The sequence below is a fragment of the Asterias rubens genome, chromosome 8 (assembly GCF_902459465.1).
Source record: "Asterias rubens chromosome 8, eAstRub1.3, whole genome shotgun sequence".
NCBI classification, from domain to species: domain Eukaryota; kingdom Metazoa; phylum Echinodermata; class Asteroidea; order Forcipulatida; family Asteriidae; genus Asterias; species Asterias rubens.
Window position 1 is genome coordinate 16,492,522 of NC_047069.1, and position 22,753 is coordinate 16,515,274.

Here is a 22,753-nt window from a genome sequence, read left to right on the forward strand (position 1 = left end):
ACTCAGAACTTTTCAATTATTCATTTCACTTTTCAGAACACCAGGAGTCACACGCGCCTCCCGACGCTAAGCCCTATGGAATAACACGGATACATTTTAATGAGTAAATTATAAAACCAGCGAATTAATAACCGGCTTTTAAATGCCCTTGACAAGTATCATGTTGGTGATTAAAATAATGATGCACAAAAAAAGACAACTTTGAAATCATGACGAATAATAATTAACATTTCCTTCGAACATTTTGCGAAAGAAGCCGTACTTTGATGTGTAAATTTGTAATCACTTGGCCCAATATGTCATTTAAGGCAACGTAGTTTTCGAGAGAGAAGTAATTTTACACTAACATATTTGAATTTAATTTCGAGACCTTAGAATTAGTTTTTCATCTGAAAGCACACAACTTTGTGTGCCAATGGTGTTTTTCATTCATTATTATCTCGCAACTTCGACGACCAATTGAGCTAAATTTGTCACAGGTCTGTCATTTGATGCACATGTTGAGATACAGCAAGTGAGAAGACTGGTCTTTGAGCAAGAATTAATTTCTGACTAAAATATTAAAATACTTTAGGCCTGAAAGAACACAAATATTTGCAACAATGGTGTTTTTTTTCTTGCATTGTCCTGTTGCAACTTCGATGACCAATTGGGTCCAACAGGTTTGTTATTGTATGGGTTTGGATATACCACATGAGAATATTGGTTCTTGACAATTACCAAAGGTGTCTAGTGCCTTTAACATCAACGTCAACTGTATGGGTATACTGTTAAAATTACTCCATTAGGGCATAGTGAGTCAGTGATATAAACCTGAGCGAATCAAAATGAGGATTAAAGTATTAGGACAGTATCCTACTCATCGTCACCCACCCCCGTAAAAATACATAAAATAAAACAAAACATCTAACAATAAAAAACCAACATAACCTTAGGAAAGACTGTTATATGAGGACTTCATAACCTTTCCCGTTTATTGTGTCACTGCGCCATGAGCATCTTAAGATGGATACCGGCGCATTAGAAATACTCATAATATTATTATTGGTGGTTTTAAAATATGTATAAACAAATCAATTTTTAAGTATATTTTAATCCTCAAGTTTTTACAAATGAAAAAAAAAAATTAAAGTTATGTTTTTTTCTTCTTTGTTTTTTTTGTTAACTTAAGACCATAATGTAAAACAGCTCTTGTGCTGATTTTTGTATTCTGTTTAAAGATTTTTAAATAAACAAATAATAAATAACACCGTGTTTACTCTACCCAAGGATATTCATTACAACATCGTCTGTAACTAAATTTACACCTTCATGTGGAAAACACGTCATTCTTTACTGTAAAACATCACTATTCTCTAAACAAATTCACCAGACAACAACGACATTTTTAAATGCCTTTAGAACAGACAATGCGTAATATAATTATTTACAATCTCTATGAATTTTATGGATTTCCTATCTAATCACTAATAGCTATTTTGCGTCGACTTAAGATGTTGTTTCTCCGACAGTATTCGATCAAGTTGACGACCAAGAAGTCCACAAACTCTAAGAATGTGATCAAACTTGCTCCGACCATCAATCCCATGTAACCTCCTACGTCACCTGAGAACAACATCAAAGAAAAGTGGACCAACAATAAAAGCTGAATTGTATAATTGTTAATAAAAAATAGTTTATGGCCCGACGTTTCGACTCTTGTAAAGTCTTTCTCGAAGGCTAAATGACAACACAACAAACATGGACGTACAGGTGTGTTGTCATGTTTGTTGTTTTTCATTTAGCTAGGTTTATATTTTAACTGTACCAGTGTCCAAAGGACATAATGACTGCCGGATATCCCCCATTATGGGAAATTAACGTGGACCAGCTGAATGAGGAGGATTCAAAAGAGGGCGCTATCAAAAGACATTTGTACACAGTTCGCCGTAGTAGAGGACAGCATATCAAGGGGACAGATTCTCCTGCCACTTTGGTACTCGGTGAACCCTGACAAAACATTACACATGTCTTTTTATTTCACATGGGGAAAGTTTGCAACTCCCATTGACCAAGGTTATGGAAGCAAAGAAATGTACTCAATATTGTGAAGTTTGTTTTGCATGTAAAGAGAAAGAAACAAATGTAAACTTACTAAGAAGATCGGTAATAGTATAGTCGGGTACCTGACGAATTTCTTCATAGTTCAGTTCCTCGAAAAAAATAACAAGGTCGATTATATTTCTCCTGGATAAAAAAACAAATGTGTTGTTTATATAAAAAAAAAATGTTTTGTTTGTTTGTCTTGGTAAACAAAGTAAAACCTCGACAGACAGAGAAAGGTGTAGACAGTTGCAAGCATGAGTAACAATGAATGAATCCTGAATATTGAATTTAAGGTATAAATTACTAGACTTAATAAATAAATAAATAAATAGATAAATAAACTAGACAATAACAAGCCTTGCTTTTTGTCAAAAGTTGCTGAGGTGTGCACCAACCATGCGGAATGAGAGACCCCGACTAAAAATGAAGGGGATCTGATGTTACTGCACTTTTTGAACAATAATATCAAGTGGACATGTTTTAGTTTTATTATTAGACTTTACACTGGCATAACAATATAAACATACAACTGTCTGCCCCTGTCTCTGTTGGGTGTTGTTTTGCTAATTACTGAATAGTTTTTGCCACACGAGGGCGTGTTCCAACTTGTTTGCAACTTCGTGTGTGTTACTTTAAATCTTGACTTTTGCTACACTCTTAAAACTCCTTGGTCAGAATTGAACCGGATTTAGCTCTCAGGGGCCAGACCCATTTCAGAATCTATGTCAATGTGTTCGGAATCCGAGTCAAAATCCATTTTTAACCAAATTTCGTCACAATGACACGGATTCCGGGTCAAACAGACCCAGAAATCAGTCTGGCCCCATGAGACCCAAAATAAGTTTACTAAATTATTATTTAGTGAAGTGTAACGAATTTTACGGAAATAACATCAATCTAGTAGGGAGCCAGTGTAAGGAAATGCAACACACAAACAAAATATCAACAATATTTCGTTCCTCAATATGTTATTTCGTCCCCGGAGATACTATTCGTCACGTGATATATTTTATTTCGTTCTAGAAATAATAGTTTTTCGAGGAAACAAAATAACATTTTGAGGGCGGAACTCATTTAAAGGAACGAAATCATGTTGTTATGTTTTTTTTTAAGTTTATTTTTATAATTGTCCGTTCAATGTTGTGATGAATGAATAAACGAGAAAAGCAGATACGTATTTAGAAAGGTAAGCCAGACAGACATGGTTGAATCGAATGCAGCAGTCTATGTATGGGCGCTTGCGTTGCTTCAATAATGTTCTGTTCTGAAAGCAACATTTCGCATCACCACCAACAATCGTTCATTCGTTGATGTGGCGCACACAACTTTTCCTGATGAACATCTTACAAAGAGGGGATCAAAGGTCAGATTCAGTCTTGCGAAGCAATTTTTTTCAAAGCAGTGAAATCAAGTCTACAACCATTGCAACTCGCAATATTCGCATTGTACTTAAGAATATTAACCACAATGACAATTGACATTTTTTTAACATGTGAAGTTTCAGACTTGTATAGTTCCCCTGACTCAACAGATTGGAAAATGAGTTCGTCGCAAAAGTAAAGTCGACCATGGATTCCCATGCAAGTGATCGTGAAGGTGGAGTGAAAGTGTAGGTGATAATGATGTCGTGTCAAATCAAAAATGGAAATCACAAAAAAACACTTCCGAGACCTGAAACAATAGCAAGGTTTTCTCGGATCTGGTGCTTTCCCTACACTCCCGTGAAGTACAGGGCTGCCTTTTATAGACTTTGCTTGATACCGCCCTCTACGACACGCAAACCCTTCATTTCTCTCGAACCTCTAAACATAAGATACATATGTGTGTATGCTTTTGGAGAGGCCTATGCGATTTTTTTAAAAATACTTATTAAGTACAGACGTGTTCTGAATAGCTAATGTAAAAATTTGTCTCAAAATGAAAACCCTGTTGAACTATTTATATTCGGTGGTAAAGGGAAGTTAGAGCAATAAAGTGTACGATGCATATATAATAAGAAACAGCAACAATGAACAAAGTAATAAGACTGTTCCTTTAATAGTTTGAGATATTTGAGGCATTCCTTTGTGCTGCGACTGATCATCTTAATCGAAATCGTACAACGCTTTTGCGTTTTCGAAACGTTGGGCGATTAATAATTTTATGCATACGCTTGTGAACATTGTTTTTGAGTGGCTCACGCTTTCATTGCTCTTTTTTTTTTAATGGGGAGGTGTAACTGAATGAGAAAACGAGTCAAAAATTTTGATATGTTGTTGCCATTTTGGACTGTCCAGCTTATAAAAGTAATATTTTATTCCCCATGGGATTTATTCATCATTGTTTACACTTTGTACAACTCTTACATCTGTAAAGTTTGTAGATAGCCGGTTGTCTCTGAGTGTCTTTACCGACACAAATTAATGAAACTTTTTGTTAGTTTTCAACGTTCTCTCATTCGAACATTGTAACTTTTGTTCAGTTTTTCCAAGATATCAAGGGTCAACATTGGAGGTACAGAAAGCACCCTACCTGAGGAAGCTTTCACTACTGTTAAAAGCCTCTTGTAGGGCCTTGGAGATGTGCTCAGCCGGCCAGAACACTTCTGAGATGCGTGGAGTAAATACTTGACGATGACAGGGTAGGCTGCAGTTACAATGGTCAACCACATCTGATATGAAGTGCCCTGGAAGAAAATAATTGTTCAAAATTATATCAAATCAATTATTATAAAGTTTTGTTTTACCATGCCCAAATACACTGATGTGTGTTATCACTGTGTCATTACTTTCCCGAGCTCTGTAAACAAACTTCACAGGCATATTTACCGGGGTGGGGTTTGAACCTACGACCGTTGCAATTATAGAGCAGTGTCTTAATAAGCAACTAGACCACAAAGATTACCCGTTGATTTTCCATCCTCTTAAAGGTGAGACTTTTTTTGAGAGCGCCCAAGTATACGCAGATCAACCCAGAACGGGGAGGGGTTTCGACAACCCAATGTGCAGTCTATTTTTCGCGACCTGCTGTGTGTACACATTTTTGTTTAGACCGAAACTGGCTTCTAATCACCCAACTGTGTCCTAACACAACGCCGATCAAAGGCGTTTAAAGCACCCCCTCTATAATAAATGTTTCCTCTGCAGCTCAGTCAATAAGTTTCCCATAAATGATTGGTCCGATCGAGGTGATGTTTGTCACATGCACCCCAATCACAGATATGGAAAGCTTTAAAGTCATTGCACGTTTATCCAATAAAATGATTGCATCCAATGATCTCATTGGTTCTGAAAAGCAAGTACGTGTGCATAATAATAAATAATAATAATAATATGAACACTTATATGCATGCCTTTATCCTCGCGGACTAGTCCAAGTCTGTTGTGAATATTTTCCGCTATTCAATGGATAATAAAGTTATAGTGTAGTCAAGTAAAAATTCAAACAGGACGCAGATGTAATTGATCTGAATGCTGTCGTGTTCATGCCATGTCGTCGTCCAAGATGGCGTAATCCCAATCTAACAGTATAACACTAGAGGGCGGACTTCTATTACACAAAGGACACAACTACAAACTTTACCCACACGTGATTGTTAAACATCCTATGTTAACCCCATGCAGAAATGCACCTGTTTTGGTTGAAACGCCACCATGGTTCGTTGTCATGCTGACAAGCTTGAATCCAAAGATTAAAGGCAGTGGACACTATTGGTAATTACTCAAACAAAATTATTATCATAAAACCTTTCTTGATTACGAGTAATAGGGAGAGGTTGATAATGTAAAACATCGTGAGAAACAGCTCCCCTGAAGTGACGTAGTTTTCGAGAAAGAAGTAATTTTCCACGAATTTGATTTCGAGACCTCAAGTTTAGAATTTGAGGTCTCGAAATCAAGCATCTAAAAGCACACAACTTTGTGTGACCAGGGTGTGTTTTTTTTTCATTAATATCTCGCAACTTCGACAACCGATAGAGCTAAAATTTTCACAGGTTGGCTATTTTATGCATATGTTGAGATACACCAAGTGAGAAGACTGGTCTTTGACAATTACCAATAGTGTCCAGTGTCTTTAACAGGTGTTTGCTCCTTTTCATCGCTAACAGTAAAAACAAAATTATTTTATTGTTAACAAGTCCAGGTATTCCCTGAGTTAACTTTAACCTTTCGAGCATTCAAGGGGAAAGCAGATTTTACATAATTAAGCTTGACCAACAGTGTGTGCGATCGGAAGGCAAATTGTGTTAAGGGTTGGTAATTGTGTTTGCGTGGTTGAGGGGCACAATTCTTGTGTTATTGGTCTGAACAATTGAATAGATGTTCCCTTGACCCACACATTTCAGATTGAAGCACTCAAAAAATTTGCTAATTTGTTCTCTACAAAAGTAGGGTAATTCAAAGGACAAAGTTTGCGTGAACACAGTAGGATTTTTATGTGCACTTTATAATGGGTGCATAATATAGACGTATCCGTTATCCTGCACTATTTTGTCAACCTCAGAGTTTACCCATCCAGAAATCACTACATTGTATGAAAGAGTAATGTCAAAGGGTGTTCCGAGGTTTAAGCTTTTGTCTAGCTTTAAATGACTTGTATAATTTGGTTTCACCTATCAATACAAATATTGACCCAAAAAACTTTTCCCCTCGGTTTTTGCAACATTGAATGTCATACGAACGCTAAAATAAACCTTGAATTATATATCAATGGTTTATATATTCTTACTAAACCAAACAACAACTAGACATTAGGTGTTTGTGAACAAACACAAAGCTGTTCCGTGTTCTTTTGCTTGGATTATGAGCTAAAATGACCAAGGAGTCTATCATTGAAAAAAAGAAGAAAATGATGAATGAGTTATGGTGCCACTTCCGGTTGACCCGGAAGTAGAGGTCGACATGGGGTCATGGTAACCTAAGGCTAATCTCCAATGCCCAAGGAGTCTCTTGGGAAGTCTCTTAGCGGTTGTTTTATAATTTCAATAGTAAACAAAAATATTTTTCCCCCGTTTTTATTTGGGCAAGTGGAGCATTGTTTAAAAACATCGTCCCGCAGTTTTTGCAATATTGAACGTCATGTCCACAACATATGTTTTTAAGTGGCAATCCACACTAAACCAGCATCCATAGAAAACTGCAACGAAGGCCACGTGGTAGGACCTGTAATTAATATGAACATTATGGAAACACAACAATAAACAAATAAAACAAACCAATGCAAAATATTTGCAATCAGGTAAAATAAATAGCAAACAGACTTTGTGACTCACACTTACGTAGTTCCGGCTGAACACAACGTTCAAGTTCACCATAAGTGCAAAACCTGACTGTATCTAAATCTGCAAAAAAAAAGTTAAATAAAACCAGTCAGGATCGGCGATAAAAGCTTCGATGATCATCAAATGAAACAAAAACTATCTTTGGGGAACTTTTGGGACGCTTAATGGCAGCAGACTTACCAGGTATATCAATTTTTCTCGGCAATGTGCGCATGCTCAGAACTACGTGAACAATGGAAATTTACCAAAGCGTTCCAGAGTATCCCATCATTCAATTCAATATTATGGATGGGTTTTAAGACTGAAATGCGTGGATAATTTGGTTTGGGGATTTTGTTGTAATTTTCTAAATGTCTACATAGCTTGGAGACCTATACGAATATTAGTGTCAATGAGCATCCAGTTTTAGTCACAATGTACTCGGGTTAACAACATGACCATTGAACAATGGGATACTTTGGAACGCTGGGTGGCAGCAGACTGAATTGATAAATTTCCATTGTTTATGTAGTGCTAAGAATTCGCACATTACAGATAACAATGGATTTACCCTGGTAGCAATGTTTTCCTACCACGCGCTGGCCATCGCATACACGCATAATGTATAAGCGCTTTTCAGGATCCCTTCACTGTTGATCCCGTGGCCAGCGTGTGGTACGTAAAACAAAATTGCTACCTGGCTACTGCCACCAAGCGTCCAAAAAGTCCCCATTAAGTTTCGAAAAAGATTAAGGAATGACCTCTGACCTGGACCAGCTGGGAGGTCACTCGTTTTACATCCGCATCTGTTGACGATATGCGTCATCTTGCACAGTGCTTGACAGGTTTCCACCGTGTACTTGAAGCCTTCTATGAAGTTCTCTTCCACACATTGCGACACGTAGGGTTTCTCCAGATTCACCAACTGCACGGAATAACATATACCCACAATAAGTTATTTATGGAGATCATAGTGGAACCAATTTCACAGGGCTGCTTGAACCAGCTATTATTAAGCTTTAAAAACATGTTGCTTAACAGAGTAAGGTAATACCATGGATCCGGACATCCTCTAAGGCTGGCAAAAAACCTCCGAGCCACAAAGTGCAACGTCAGAACTGATGATCAAGATAACCGCTTATTGGCCCAGAGTTGTGTGGCATGTATACATAATTGCACGTTTCCATTGTTTGACCCTATGACAACAGGTAGGGCGGCCTGTTATAATACGCATGAGTTTGATTGCAAGTGAATGAATCATACATTGTACACAATAAAGTAACAGCTTGATTAAAGGTACATTGTGATAAGACACCATTAGTTTTCTGCTAGGAACGAAGATGAGGAGGAATATGAGGTGGCGAGTAGGGGGAACATTGAGGACGAGTATTAATAATGATAATAATAATAAGACTGTAATGCGCACATATCCACCCTGCTGGGTGTTCAAGGCGCAGTAAAAAAAAAAAAAAAAAAAAAAAAACACAAAACAAAGAAAAACAGAAACAACAAAATTAGTCATTGAAAACCTGTGACATAAGATAAGTTTTGAGAAGAGACTTGAATTTTGCGGTACAAACACAAGATCGAAGATTAAGTGGTAGAGAGTTCCAGATGCGTGGCGCGGCTGAATAAAAAGACCTGTCACCCCATGAGTGTCGAGACTTGGGTTCAATGAGGAGAAGCATGGAACTTGATCCAAGATTCCTTGATGGAGTGTAAACTTGAAGCAGTTCAGAAATATAGTGGGGAGCCTTGCCATTAAGAGCTTTGTGGACAATGAGCATCAGCTTGAAGATGATTCGTTGAGAGATAGGGAGCCAGTGTAGTTGTTTCAGAATGGGGGTGATAGCACAGGATTTTAGGGGGAGAACTCGATGGGGTGTTTGATTGTTTTCTTGTACTAACCTGGGTTGATTTGAGAGTCACAAGAGTTTCAAAGCCGGGTGAGACAGCGAATCCTAGTTGTTTCACAAAGGGATATTCGCCTTGCTTGTGAATCATCACCTGAGTAGAAGGATCACGAGAGATACAAACAGTTGTACACATTATTAAAACAAGTCAAACTATACAGTTAATAGACATATTATTAATATAAGGCGAATAACATGAACTTGGTAATCGGATGTGCCAATACTTCAAAGAAGGCCGTTTGAATTATCAGCGTATCATTTTGCAGTAACCCGTAAACAAATTGTGTCTGAAAATTATGATGTAATGATACTCCCAATATTTTTGTGAGGGAGGATTTATGATGTGTCTCTGATACAAAATATAATAGAAATGCTTTTAGACAGTGGCCATCTGTGTCTGACACCCAGGTTAATATTCTATGATTATCAACAACGATATTCATGGCATTGGTGCGTACACATAACTGACCAGACTATGATCGACATCCCGCCTCAGTTTCGTGGTATTGGGTTTTAGAAATCTGTCCGCCTGAGATTCTGTTCCTTTCAGAAGAAGATTGGGTGCGTTCGTTTAGCTTCCCTGGGTCGACCTGGGTGTGTGGCGTTTTTTTTTTCAGGACGAACGTGTGCAGATAATTACCCACGTTCGTCCTGGAAAAAAAACCATGCCACACCCCGGGGTCGACCCAGGGAAGCTAAACGAACGCACCCATAGTACACGGTTCATCGTATTGGGGGACAGAAACTCCTGCCACAACGGAACATAAACATGGCTACACAGCTACTGATATTAATAAAAATTACCTTGAATCCAGCCCCCTTGCTCGTTCCGAAGAAATAATCATACTGCTCAAGGTTTAGTCTTAGATACAAGCCGCTGTCATAACCCGTCTCCTGTACTCGCAATGCAGATGCCTTATCTGGTGGATTGTTAAACGTATAGCACACCCCGAAATCAGTCAACACTTGAGTGAAGTTTTGAAACGTACAGTTGACGCTAGATCGCCATTTACACTCGACAACCATTGATTCTTTTTGATGCGCTCCTCTAATCAAATCGTCTGTTATATTCCAGTCCTCCAAACTGGATCTATTGGCTTCAGGGATTGGACGGAAGAGAGAGGCAGAATCCAATACGGTGTCTCCAAAGATTTCGCGGGCGTAAGATTTTCTGAGTAGGTTGTAGTTACAGATTGTAACGGCTGGAAATATCAAGTCATTTACATATTTGACAGTCACAATGCTAGAGACGTTGAAATTGAAGTAACGATGCGTGCTGTCCACAACGACAAAGACGAGTGTGCTCATGAATCCGATGACAAAACAAGCCCAGATGATTCTGTGGAAAAATGAAATATCACAATAAAAAGGAGGCGAACCAGACAAACAGAAAAACAAAAAATCAGTCCTTTTTTTGCATTCTGCTTTGACTTTATGAAAGTAGGCCAAAACTATCTCAAAAATAGGCAAAAACAACTTCTCCATCTTCTGTAAACCAAAATCAAGGATTTCATTGCCTATTTTGTGATAAAAATTGACATGGGTATGACATATTTTACCAAAAGGGTGGTATTTAACCATATTTAATGGTTTCTGCATGCCCCGACCTCATGGTTAGTAGGATCGGGCTAAAATTGTGTGTGAATTCATTGCTCATAAGGACCAACAAGCACAGCAATTTTCATCAAAATCGGAATACATGCGGTAAAAAGATGCGTTGGTCTATAGCATTGAACGATGGATATCTTCCTTTGGCTGACCAGAAAAGAATGTTTTATAAGAAAAGGGATTTTTAACTCGAATTTAAAGACAGTGGACACCATTGGTAATTGTCAAAGACCAGTCTTCTCACTTGTGTATCTCAGCATATGCATAAAATAACAATCCTGTGAAAATTTGAGCTCGATTGGTCGTCGGAAGGGCGAGATAAATATGAAAGGAAAAAAAACCTTGTCATGCTTTCAGAGGCTTGATTTCGGGACCCTCAAATTCTAAACTTGAGGTCTCGAAATCAAATTCGTGGAAAATTACATCTTTCTCTAAAACTACTCCACTTCAGAGGGAGCCATTTCTTACAATGTTTTATACTACCAACCTCTCCCCATTACTCAAAACCATGTAAGGTTTTATGCTGATAATTATTTTGAGTAATTACCAATAGTGTCCAGTGCCTTTAAAGCTTAAAGGGATAAGTTATAATAATAAATTAATTCTTTGTCAGTTTAATCCATTCTGGGTCATAATGACCCAAATATGGGCAAGGCCCAACCTCGTTGCCAGGCGTGATCGATCCCGCTGCGCTAATTTCCCCTAGCAAGCCAAATGTATTACTACTACACGAGGTCATCCATCAATCGATTCAAACCAAAAGGCCTGCCAAGCAGATCTCAATTTCAACAATACACATTATATTTAAATACAATATAAATATAACCCATGTCCTTACAACACAAAATAATAACAACAGTCGAAACTCACAACACGCTCAAAAAAATTCCAACCAATTTAGATATCACACGTGTTTTATCTTGATTCTTTGATCAAGACATAAAATCATGTCGCATGGTTAATTTTAATACTTAAAAAATAAATGATCAATACTCCTTCTAGAGGTATTATTTCAGTTTGTATTTAGTGGTCACGAAAAGTTGGCTTGTTTGTGACCTTTAAAGTTCAAATTTGATCAGTCTAATTAACATTAAATTTGACAGGGAAGTCGTTTCTACACGTTTGTGTGTTCTGATCAATAAATGAAAAACATGTTCAATTTTCATTGAAATATTTATTGAACGTACACCTAATTCAGCTAAAAAGTTTGATTCCTTGTTGTACTCACTTCCCTCTACAGCGTTGTTGTTTTCTTAAAGAAAATGTACTTGTCAATTTTGCAGTGTGATCTGTTTGAGAGTTTTTGGTCTTAAAGGCACTGGACACTATTGACAATTACTCAAAATAAATGTTAGTTGGTTTTCCAAACTTACTTGGTCTTTTTATAACGGATAATGGAAAGCTGTTTATAATAAGGTCTGTATAAAACATTGTGAAAACGGCTCAATTTGAAGTAACGTGGTTTTTTAGAAAGAGGTTATTTCTCACTCAAACAATAAAATACTTCAGGCCTGAAGCCTTTCATTAATATAACATTTGTGCAGCAAGGGTGTTTTTTCTTTCATTATTTTCTTGCAACTGACCAATTGAATCAACATTTTAACGGAATTGTCATTTTGTTTATAAATATTATGTCTTTATATGTGTATAATATGAATATTTTTAATTGGTTTTATCCTTTCCTGTAATTTGCGGCTCGTCCAGTGTTGGTTTGGTCAACAAATATATAATAGTACATAAACATGGTTGCTTAATGTTGGGATACACCTAGCGAGAATACTGTTTTTTGACAATAATATTGCGACGAAAGGTGTCCATGCCTTTAACCAATAACAATCAATTCATTTGTCAAGTAAGACAGCAAATACTGACACCCGGGATGGGGAAAAGGTAACATCTTCGTTTCGAGGAAAGTGGCAAGCAGAGAAAGATGACACTCTAATTGTCAAAGGGGAGACACAAGTCGATAGTGTCATCTTTGATCCAGATTTTCGTTTTGCTGATCTAGTTTGCAGATAAACCATTCACAGTCGACGTAGACTTGATTCAAGTCCCGTTCTCGTGTGAGAGGTCCCTATATTCGCCGTCAAAATATAGCTAATGCGGCACGGAATGGGAGAGTTTCCTGCGATGGGACTGACAATAAAATGACTCTCACGGGATTGGGACCTGAGTCAAGTCTATAGTCGATGAGAAACATCGCGCAATGAGTAGACACATTGTACGATCCAAAGGTTTTGATTAAATAAATAAGATGAACAGTTTGATTTGGTTATTGTTTTGTTGGTTGCTGTCTTGATCGCTAGAGTTAGACAAACAAAAAACAGATTGTGTCGTCTTTAACGAACCAGTTTTTAGTTTTGCTGATCTAGCTTGTGATATTGACCACTCTAGTCGACGACAAACATGGTGTACAGAGGATACAAGACTGAACAATCCAACAAATGGCTTTGATGAAATAAAAAAGAAGAATAACAGTTTGGTCTGGTTCTTGTCTTGTTGATGGCTTTCTTGATGGTTAGGGGTCAAGAGTAAGTCAAGCATGTCTAGTTTGTTGATCAAATAAAGAGGAGGGGAAGAAGACTTGATTTACTCCGGAGCTCGATGGATATCGTCTGTCAGATCTTGATGGAGGAAAGACATCATCGAGACGACGCGGGAAGAGCGTTCTTGAGATTTTAGTTCGAGGAGCTAGTCCTGTTTGCAAGTGAGGTGAGGTTAATGAGATTCTAACGAGAGATGTCTTATAACTAGATTGTGGTTCTTCCATCATATCAGGGGTCAGACAACAAATAAGAAAACACGTTCAAACACGACAACTCCGTGTTCATCTCTATGTATTTTGCTACAACTTTCAATTTTTCAAAATCTTTCAAACTTTGGCATGTCGTGGCTGAGCGGATTAGAGCACTTGACTCAAGCTCCACTGTTTCTGGTCAGCAGAGTGTGGGTTCGACTCCTGGTCGGGACACTTGTGTCCTTAAGCAAGACACTTTACCATGTTTGCTTTGCCCTTCGGATGGGACGTAAAGCCGTTGGCTCCGGGTGTTGTGTAACGCACGTAAAATAACCCATGGCACTTATCGAAAAGAGAAGGGGTTGTCCCCAGTGTTCCTGGTTTGATTGAGTGCACATTGCGGACCAGCAGCACCTTGCAAACCATTACATGCCAAGTAAAACGAGTAGGTAACCCCATACCTTGCAGGAAAATACTGAATGTTAAAGCTTCTTGAGCGTCAATGAGTGACGGATATGGGCGTGATATAAGAAGACACTATTTAATTTACAATGTTTGCTAAAATCTCCAACTCGTAATGCTTACCGGTAACACACAAACAGTGAGCAAGGTAACATGGCGATGACCAAAACATACCCCTGGACTAGAAAGACCACGATGGTGGGTAGCCACAGTGAAGAACCCTGTCTTGTTTAATGGCTTTGGCAGTGACTATGGTTAGAACGTGGAGAGGGCTATAACACCAACGTTGTCGGTGCAGCCGCTTGGTTATGGAGATGGCCTTGTACATCGAGAACGTATTCAATCACGCTTTAAAATATTCAAGTTTAAACTATGGGAGATTCGGCATATGTTACAATAATAATACATTTCGATAAAAGCAAATACTAACAACAAACCACATGGTAAACTTCAACTAACTAATGATTTTGGGTTGATCAAAGACAAATAGACTAGAGCGGGATTTGAACCAACAACCTCAAGTTTAACTTGTCAGCGCTCCACCTACTGCAGTGTATGGGCTATTACTGCCCTATGTTGGCGGTCTCCCTATAGTGTTTTCAGTATGATCGTTTCGAGGTGGGTGAGGTGCCAGTCGTCAGACAACCGTTCTGCTGTGTAGCCAGGGATCACACACAAGTCTACGATACAACTTAGGAACCGGCAGCAAGGGGATGACATGATAAGGGCATGTTTTTTTGTTTTGGTTTTACATCAAACTAGACATTAGCCTTTAATGAAAACAACTTAAAAAAAAAAACCGCTCCGTGTTTTTTATTTGATGAAACGCTCCAGACCTTTTAAGTGAGCTTGACTTCTAAATAGAAGTAACTTCACTTTTGACATGACCTTATTCTTAATTCCACTTCACCTCTAATCAAACCTTACCACGATCTTCATTTTATCCTTACTCTAAAACTTCACTTAGGAAGATAATTGGTATAACACTCACTTCAACTCAATCAGGAACTGCAGTTTTTGTTTAATATAACTTCCTGTTTGGACCGGAAGAAAGGTCAATTTGGGGTCACGTTTTCAATTTGTTTTTAAAGGTGTCATAAGCTACAAGATTGAATAAAGATGACTTAAAGCCATGTGTTTCAGAAAGTGTTTGTCTATATGGATTTGAAATCTCGTTAATATGCTTCACACCGTGTGCTCTGCAACAGCAGAGTACACGATACCCCAACTTTAAATAATGATTGATTTGTACTTTTCAAATGGATCATTGCCCAGATTGCCCATGTGATTGCGACGTTCCTCGATGGCTCGTTTGTTTATAAAACCGACTAATAAAATTGTGAGGTAGCAATGTTTGTGATGACCAAAAAAATATACCAATAGTTGTTAGCTTAAACATTACAATACAATCCATCCAAAACAGCTGCTTGAACTATTCAACATGAATAATTTTTAGATACAACCTTTTATGAACACCGTTATAGATACTACAATTGTGAGTTAGTATTGTTTGTGATGACATAAAATATACCAACAGATGTTAACTAATAAATTACCACATAATCCGAACCAGCCATTTTGAACGATTCAACTTGAATATTTCACCGACACAAACTAAAGACAAAAATGTCATTATGAGATGGTGAAAACACAGTCAAACAAAAACACTGTTTTTAACAACTTGACTGTAAAAACAAAACTACCTTTTGAAAAAACTGAAACATTAAAACATGTCGCAACATAGTATTGTAGTTTAAAGGCAGTGGACACTATTGGTAATTACTCAAAATAATTATTAGCATAAAACCTTTCTTGGTGACGAGTAATAGGGAGAGGTTGATGGTTTAAAACATTGTGAGAAACGTTACCCTCTGAAGTGCCATAGTTTTTGAGAAAGAAGTAATTTTCCACGAATTTGATTTCGAGACCTCAGATTTAGAACTTGAGGTCCCGAAATCAACCATCTAAACGCACACACCTTCGTGTGACAAGGGTGTTTTTTCTTTCATTCATATCTCGCAAGTTCGATGACCGATTGAGCTCCAATTTTCACAGGTTAGTTGTTTTATGCATACGATGAGATACACCAACTGTGAAGACTGGTATTTGACAATTACCAATAGTGTCCAGTGGCTTTAAACGTTGAGACAACATAGCTGACACAACTTGAACATCATAGTGATTACCAAATCTTCCTGTGAAACCTTAGTAACCAGCACTATAATTAAATAATAGGCATGATGTGTTTTCAAGACTATAAGCTTTTCCGTGTTGTTTTGATTTGATTTATCATTCCATACCTTGAAAGTCAGCCTTGACATTGAGATAGAAAACACTTAACCTTTGAGAGGCTCTTATTTTTTACTCTAAATGTAACCGCAGCACTTCAAAGTAAATTGTCTCTCGAAATAACATCAATAATAACAGCTTTTATATATGATTTGAGGCATTGCATGGTGAGGTATCAATTATTTGGTTTGCGGTAACACCATGTGTGTTTCTACTTGCCAGGTAGAGTTTGTTCTTAGTGAACTGTCTTTCTTTATTCTCCTACCGTGGAGTATATTGTTCGGGCGTTCCGGAGACTTCTCATCAGTTCTCTCAGTTCTGAAAAGAACTGTCCCGCTTTTTAACTAATACCCGGGCGGATGGTATAGGAAACAGGACAATTCCATACATTGATCATTGCGCTTCACAATATAACAATATAAAATAGCAATACTAACACACCTGCCGTCGATTTCACAAAGCTCTTCCTAACTTAGGATCAATCTTAGGACTTAGGACGAGTCCCAACCCTGCACTGTAGCATGCAGACCTTAAGATTAATCCTAAGTTAGGACGAGTTACTCGTCCTTAACTCGAGATAAGACGAGTCCTAACTCTTTGTGAAATCGACGACAGAATAAAAAAGGTTTCGAGATTGAGTTTGAAATGCATTATACTATCCAAAGCTGCTGTATTGTTACCACGTAAGGTTTTATTGACATACATTTTTAGTTCAAGCGACCTTGGACCCTTTGAAAAACACATGTTTCCAAAAAACACAAACATTCATGTTTACATGTTTACAAAACAGCCACAGCCTGGGTTTCCTGCAGGCAATTTGTTCAGCTGAATGGACGAAAACAATAAATCATTTGTTATGGTGACTGCACTTTCTAAAGTTTTTAATCAACTTTTGGTGTGAGCACATTTCAAAACTTGTGCAGCTGTTATATTTTATAAATTCAGAAACTATATATTGAAATTATCATGACACAAATGCATATTTTAAAATAATGCCCGGTGCCGTAACTTGCCTGCCAGAAAGCCACTGTAATGTACAAGGTCACTAAATTAAAATGAAAGTCAGACTTGCACAATTCAAATTAAGAGAACACTACAGCATTGGTAAACAAAATCGTCTGAGATCACATACTGGTATTGAGCTGTTGTTTGCTTTTGGTTGGTTATCCGGTTTTTATCAAGGCAAATATTTCGTGCTAAGCAAATTTTGGTGCTTAACAGCTCTATGAAATTGGGCCCTGTTCAAAGCACCGTTTCTTGTTACAGTATACAGTCTCCCAAGGATGTTTATCAGAACCGCGTCCTAAATCTTCCTACCGAGGTGAGAGCGATGGTTTTCACTTCGCAAATACGGACTGGGATGTGACAAATTCAATACAGTCAACTGATTAAAATCCACTGCATGACTGTGGTGACGTTCTTTTATTTACATACCACTGTTGTAGTTGTCTAAATATTGACCGTTATATGTGTCATTGAGGGAAGAAACATTTTTGTATGTGTGTTCCTCTGTCAATGCCGTGCGTTTCATTTGATTAAATAAACGACTCAATAGAAAACGACTCGGCAGTGGCAAATCAGTGATTTTTAGAAGTTGCCAAAGCTCTACTGTGGAATACGGTGCCTCTAAACGGACAAGTTAAAACAAAATTGAAAAGGTAAACAACAAAAAAGTAAATATAATTTCGTACCCTCGTCGTTCCCTCAAAATCGTGTCGTTACCTCGAACATTATTCATAGGTATTTCGATGGAGAGTCATCATCAATCGCTCGAACGGAGTAAGTTATTTCGGTGGGAACGTAATATAATTTTAAGGGAACGAAATAAGATTTCGCCGGAACAAATAAATAATATTATTTCCAGTCAACTAACCTTTAGATGGAACGAATTCATACATTATATCGTGGGGTCGAAACAACATTTCTTGGAAATGAACGGGAACGAAATAATTTCATTATTTTGTTTACCCATTTTCAATATTTTGTTTAGCCATTTTCAATGTTTTGTTAACCTCCTTCCAATATTTTGTTTACCTGTCCCTTTTAATGGCTCCGTAGTGGAGAGTGTGCATTTAAAAAATAAAATTAATAACATCATAAAAAAAAAAAAATCACTGCAGGGCCTGTGCTTTATTGATGTTGTTTCACCTTCAGAAGACAAATATTGCATTAAGTGGTTTATGTTTTGTCAGCTGACGCGACTATTTGTATTTCCCCGGTATCGCTGAGAGCTAGCCTTCTCTACTATTGTTTTTAAGCTAACACGTTTTATTGGTTAAATAAACACGCACTCGTCTGGTAAAACTGATGCCCATTAATGAGTTAGTGATTGAGTGCGTGTTTTTAATTGTCGTTTAAATAACGTAATGGTGCAGAAACTGTTATGGTCCTAATTAATTTCAAAATCAACCGCAAGGAAAACTGACTAAGTATGTTTTAATGGATTTGGGTTATTTTTGTTGTTGTTATTACTTTACTAGAGTGCCACTCGAACCAACGACCTCCGGATAACGTGCCGTTGCTCTACCAACTGTAACCCTTTATTTTGGCGGTCTCCCTATTTAATATAGATTTTCTCGGTCAAATTCGGCAAACGAGCAGTCAAATTCATTTTCACGCGCTCGAATTAAAGCTGTTTTGCCTCTCCAGTTGTTACTGCGTTTCAAATTCAGAATTCGGGCAATCAATTTCGTTTTGAGAAGAGTCAAATTCCTTTAGCCCTCTGTTCAATTTAGCATATCGCCATTCTTTTTGCGTGACACAAACGCCTGAAATTGAATGACTAAACACACGCCTCAAAAACACTCCTGCGAATTTGAATGCTGCTTTTATGGATTGTTGAATTGAATGATCATTTTGTTAAATCGAATGACGCAACATTACATTAATTGACTATTCATAAAACGAAATCGAATGACCCTTTTCTGTAGCATTCGATTTTGCGCGAAATAAAATAGCTTAAATTGGCTGCTCATTTGCCGAAATTGACCGAGAAAACCTTTATGAAAATGTTGAAAATGTTGTTATTTCAACTTGAAATTCTCAAACTTAAGATTCAAATATCATCTTCATTGTTTGGAGTCCATGGTTTCATTCATTCATTCATTCATTCATTCATTATTGGGTTATTCTTAAAATAAAAATATTCCCATGGCGATCGGAGGTCGAATTACAAGAAAATATACAAGATTAAACTAAGACAAAGAAATCACACTATTACAAATTTAAGATGTAATTGGTTAAAGGCAGTGGACACTATTGGTAATTACTCAAAATAATTATTGGCATAAAAACTTACTTGGAAACGAGTAATTGGGAGAGGTTGGTGGTATAAAACATTGTGAGAAACAGCTCCCTCTGAAGTGATCTCGAAATCAACCATCTGAAAGCACACAACTTCGTGTGACAAGGGTGTATTTTCTTTCATAGTTATCTCGCAACTCCGACGACCGATCGAGCTCAAATTTTCACAGGTTTGTTATTTTATGCATATGTTGAGATACACAAAGGGAGAAGACTGCACTGTGACAATTACCAACAGTATCCACTGTCTTTAACTGGAGATTTTACAACGTAAAATCAAATTGTTTTAAAAATTGCGAAACAGTAACCTGAACCAAAATATGCAAATTTATGAAATTAACATGACCTCTAATTCTTTTGAAGAGGTATTCGAAGGTAAGACTCTTCACAACAGTCTAGCTTATAATACCGTGTTTATAACAAATTATCGGTATTCAAGTGAAGAGACATGCTCTAGCTATGCAAAGGTTGTGGGTTTGAATCCCGCCCAAGTGATTTGCCTGTGGTTTTTCACAGAACTTAAAAAAAAAAAAAAAAAAAAACGGCGCGTAGTATACATCAGTGTGAGGGTAAAATGTCAACTGATATTCTTTATCCCTGATTCAAAGCTGACTTTCATAGTGATAAGGCCACACCACGGTGAATTAAACCTCTGTTGCAGAAGTGTTGAATAAAATACAAAGGGGTTCTATTATGTCTGAAATTTTTGACGCTGTGCTCTGCTCACCATTTAGTCAAAACTAATACTAATCTTAGATCATTCTGAGAACTTTCAAAACGTAGAGGTTAACAAATAAGTAAAACTAATACCAATGTCCTGTAGCGTCCTAATAAGATTTCTAAACAGATAATAGAAAATGTTCAAGGCAATGAGAAACAAAAGATTTTGACAAAATAATTAATTTTTAAAACTTACTTTCTGACAATGTTATGACGCGGGTTTGTTATAAACCGCATTCCATGCAGTGTGGTGGTGTTCCCAAACTCTTCCCATTTCCTTCTGTCGAACATCCCACAACAATGATCGACATCGGACGTCATCACTCCTTCATCTGTCTGACTGTGAACAGATCGTTTCCGATTGACGACATTGTCGACTTCCTCGTCGATATTCCTGTCGTCCATTCTCAAGGATTCTGTCGACTTGGATTCCTGTGGTGGTTTATATTCATTGTGTTTGTCGTCCCTTACTGTCCACACGTTCATGGTGGGTCCAAGGATATCCAAGTGACTGAAGTTGAACTTGTCCGGCCAGATTCTAGGATCTTATATAGCACTTTATGTCTCATCCCTAAGGGGCATCTCAAAGGGCTCAGTGTTTTGTCCTGCAAAGTGTGTGTAGCTACGTTTTGCAGTATGACACCGATTCCTTTAAAGCACCATATGTAATGGTTAACAAGGTGCTGTGGCGCAATATGCTGCCAATCAAACCAGGAACACTGGGGCGAACTCCTTCTCTTTAACTTGGCCAGACAAAGTCAGAGAACAAACTGTGACCAGAGGTCGAACCAGAGACACCTGTTTATCTTGCAAGGTCGAAGTTAAAATGACCCTGTCAATAGACGGTTCAACTCCCTCCAACCACCATTGATGGTTAACACAAAGATGATGTTCAACTGACTGCACCATCGGCCGTCAACAAAATGCCACAGACGGCACCGCTGTAACGGAACGCGTGGAGGTGTGTACACTGTCAGTAACTCGATACCATTCCAATGTATAATAGAACGAGTAACCATAGTGATGAGCCGTGTCTGGTGCTGAACTAAAACTGCAGTATGGTGTACCGCACACCAAAGTCAAATCAAACACAAACGAGCAGTGGTCATTAAAGATCAAGCACTAACGGAAAACCTCACTGGTGAACCTCTACCGTTGGAATGACAGCGTTTTGTGTCAAGCTCCATCGTATGTACACACCATCAGAAAGAAACACGTTTCGTACGACCGATTCTCCTAGAGTCCTAAGTACGTGTGTTATAAAGCCGTAGACAATTAACTGCAATCTAAGAATCAGTATTTGCTTTAGGAGACAACTTTCCAGCAATCGACGCCTAGTTGTATTTGTTGTGTCTTATCAAACACCTCTGTCTTACAAAGTGATAACAATCATCTCATATTGCACGAACACTTGGTCAATCACCTGCTCAGGAATCGACAGTCAGACATGTTGAATTATTTCTTCACGTGACTGATGACGCGTCTTGCTGCTGTGCCCTAAACTTGATCAAGTGTCAGTATTGCTGTAGCACTCGATACTCATACTAGAGGTCGCCGTGTTCGGATGACTGCAGAACTTGCAACCACAAGGTTGTAGGTTCGAATCCCACCAAGCGGTTTGCTGATTTTAAAATGACTATACTACACCTTGGTCAATGTGGTCCAGTGGTTAGATTACAGAATTTGCAATCGCTGGGTTGTGGGTTCAAATACTACAAAGCTAACCACTGATTTCATAATGACTGGAATAAGTATTGTCGTCTAGTTACTGAACCACATAATTATTTTTGATTTGTGTCATTCATACATAATCAAAGACCATAATAAATGTTTGTATGAGAGAGATTGGCTGGTGCCATATTTTTTAATTTTTTTTCGGGGGAGGGGGGGTTGCTTAGTTTCCTGGACGGGAAGACAATCTGAACAAACAAACACAGTTTGTTTATGTTAAAGCCATTGGACACTTTCGGAACAGAAAACAAAAATTATAATGTTCACAGATTTACAAATAACTTACAGGGTTTACAGAAGGTAATGGGGAAAGACTTCTCTTGAAATTTATTCCATGAAATGCTTTACTTTTTGAGAAAACATTAAAACAAAAATTTTCAATGCTCGATGTCGAGAATTACGGATTTATTTTAAGCACATGTCGTGCACGGCGAAACGTGCGGAAACAAGGGTGGGTTTTCCCCGTTATTTTCTCCCGACTCCGATGACCGATTGAGCCTAAATTTGCACATGTTTGTTATTTAATATATAAGTTGTGATATACGAAGTGTGGGCCTTTGGACAAAACTGTTTACCGAAAGTGTCCAATGGCTTTAAAGACTCTGAACACTATTGGTGATTGTCAAAAACCAGTCTTCTCCCTTGGTGTATCTCAACGTATGCATA

The 22,753-nt window shown here is 37.8% G+C and overlaps 1 protein-coding gene across 2 annotated transcripts; it reads right to left on the bottom strand.

The window, feature by feature from the left end:
• Window positions 1–604: 604 nt before the first annotated feature.
• On the bottom strand, window positions 605–21,330 carry LOC117293669 (acid-sensing ion channel 2-like). 2 transcript variants are annotated; one of them, XM_033776065.1, is made up of 8 exons: window positions 20,553–21,330; window positions 10,042–10,576; window positions 9,233–9,331; window positions 8,093–8,249; window positions 7,343–7,405; window positions 4,597–4,750; window positions 2,135–2,226; window positions 605–1,605 (listed from the first exon to the last, which is right to left on the bottom strand). In XM_033776065.1, the coding sequence occupies exons 1-8, from the start codon at window positions 20,840–20,842 to the stop codon at window positions 1,460–1,462; spliced, it is 1,536 nt and encodes a 511-aa protein (XP_033631956.1). In that variant the 5' UTR covers window positions 20,843–21,330; the 3' UTR covers window positions 605–1,459. The 2 variants fall into 2 exon arrangements, with proteins under 2 accessions (XP_033631956.1, XP_033631955.1); XM_033776064.1 differs by having other exon boundaries at window positions 7,337–7,405.
• Between the last annotated feature and the right edge of the window lie 1,423 nt (window positions 21,331–22,753).

Excerpts from the sequence above, each read along its gene's own strand:
- LOC117293669 (XM_033776064.1), bottom strand. The coding sequence starts at position 20,842 with ATGAACGTGTGGACAGTAAGGGACGACAAACACAATGAATATAAACCA. Across the intron at positions 9,332-10,041 it reads GCAAGGGGGCTGGATTCAAG|GTGATGATTCACAAGCAAGG; the intron begins GTAATTTTTATT and ends CCTTCTACTCAG. Across the intron at positions 8,250-9,232 it reads TGACTCTCAAATCAACCCAG|TTGGTGAATCTGGAGAAACC; the intron begins GTTAGTACAAGA and ends TATTCCGTGCAG.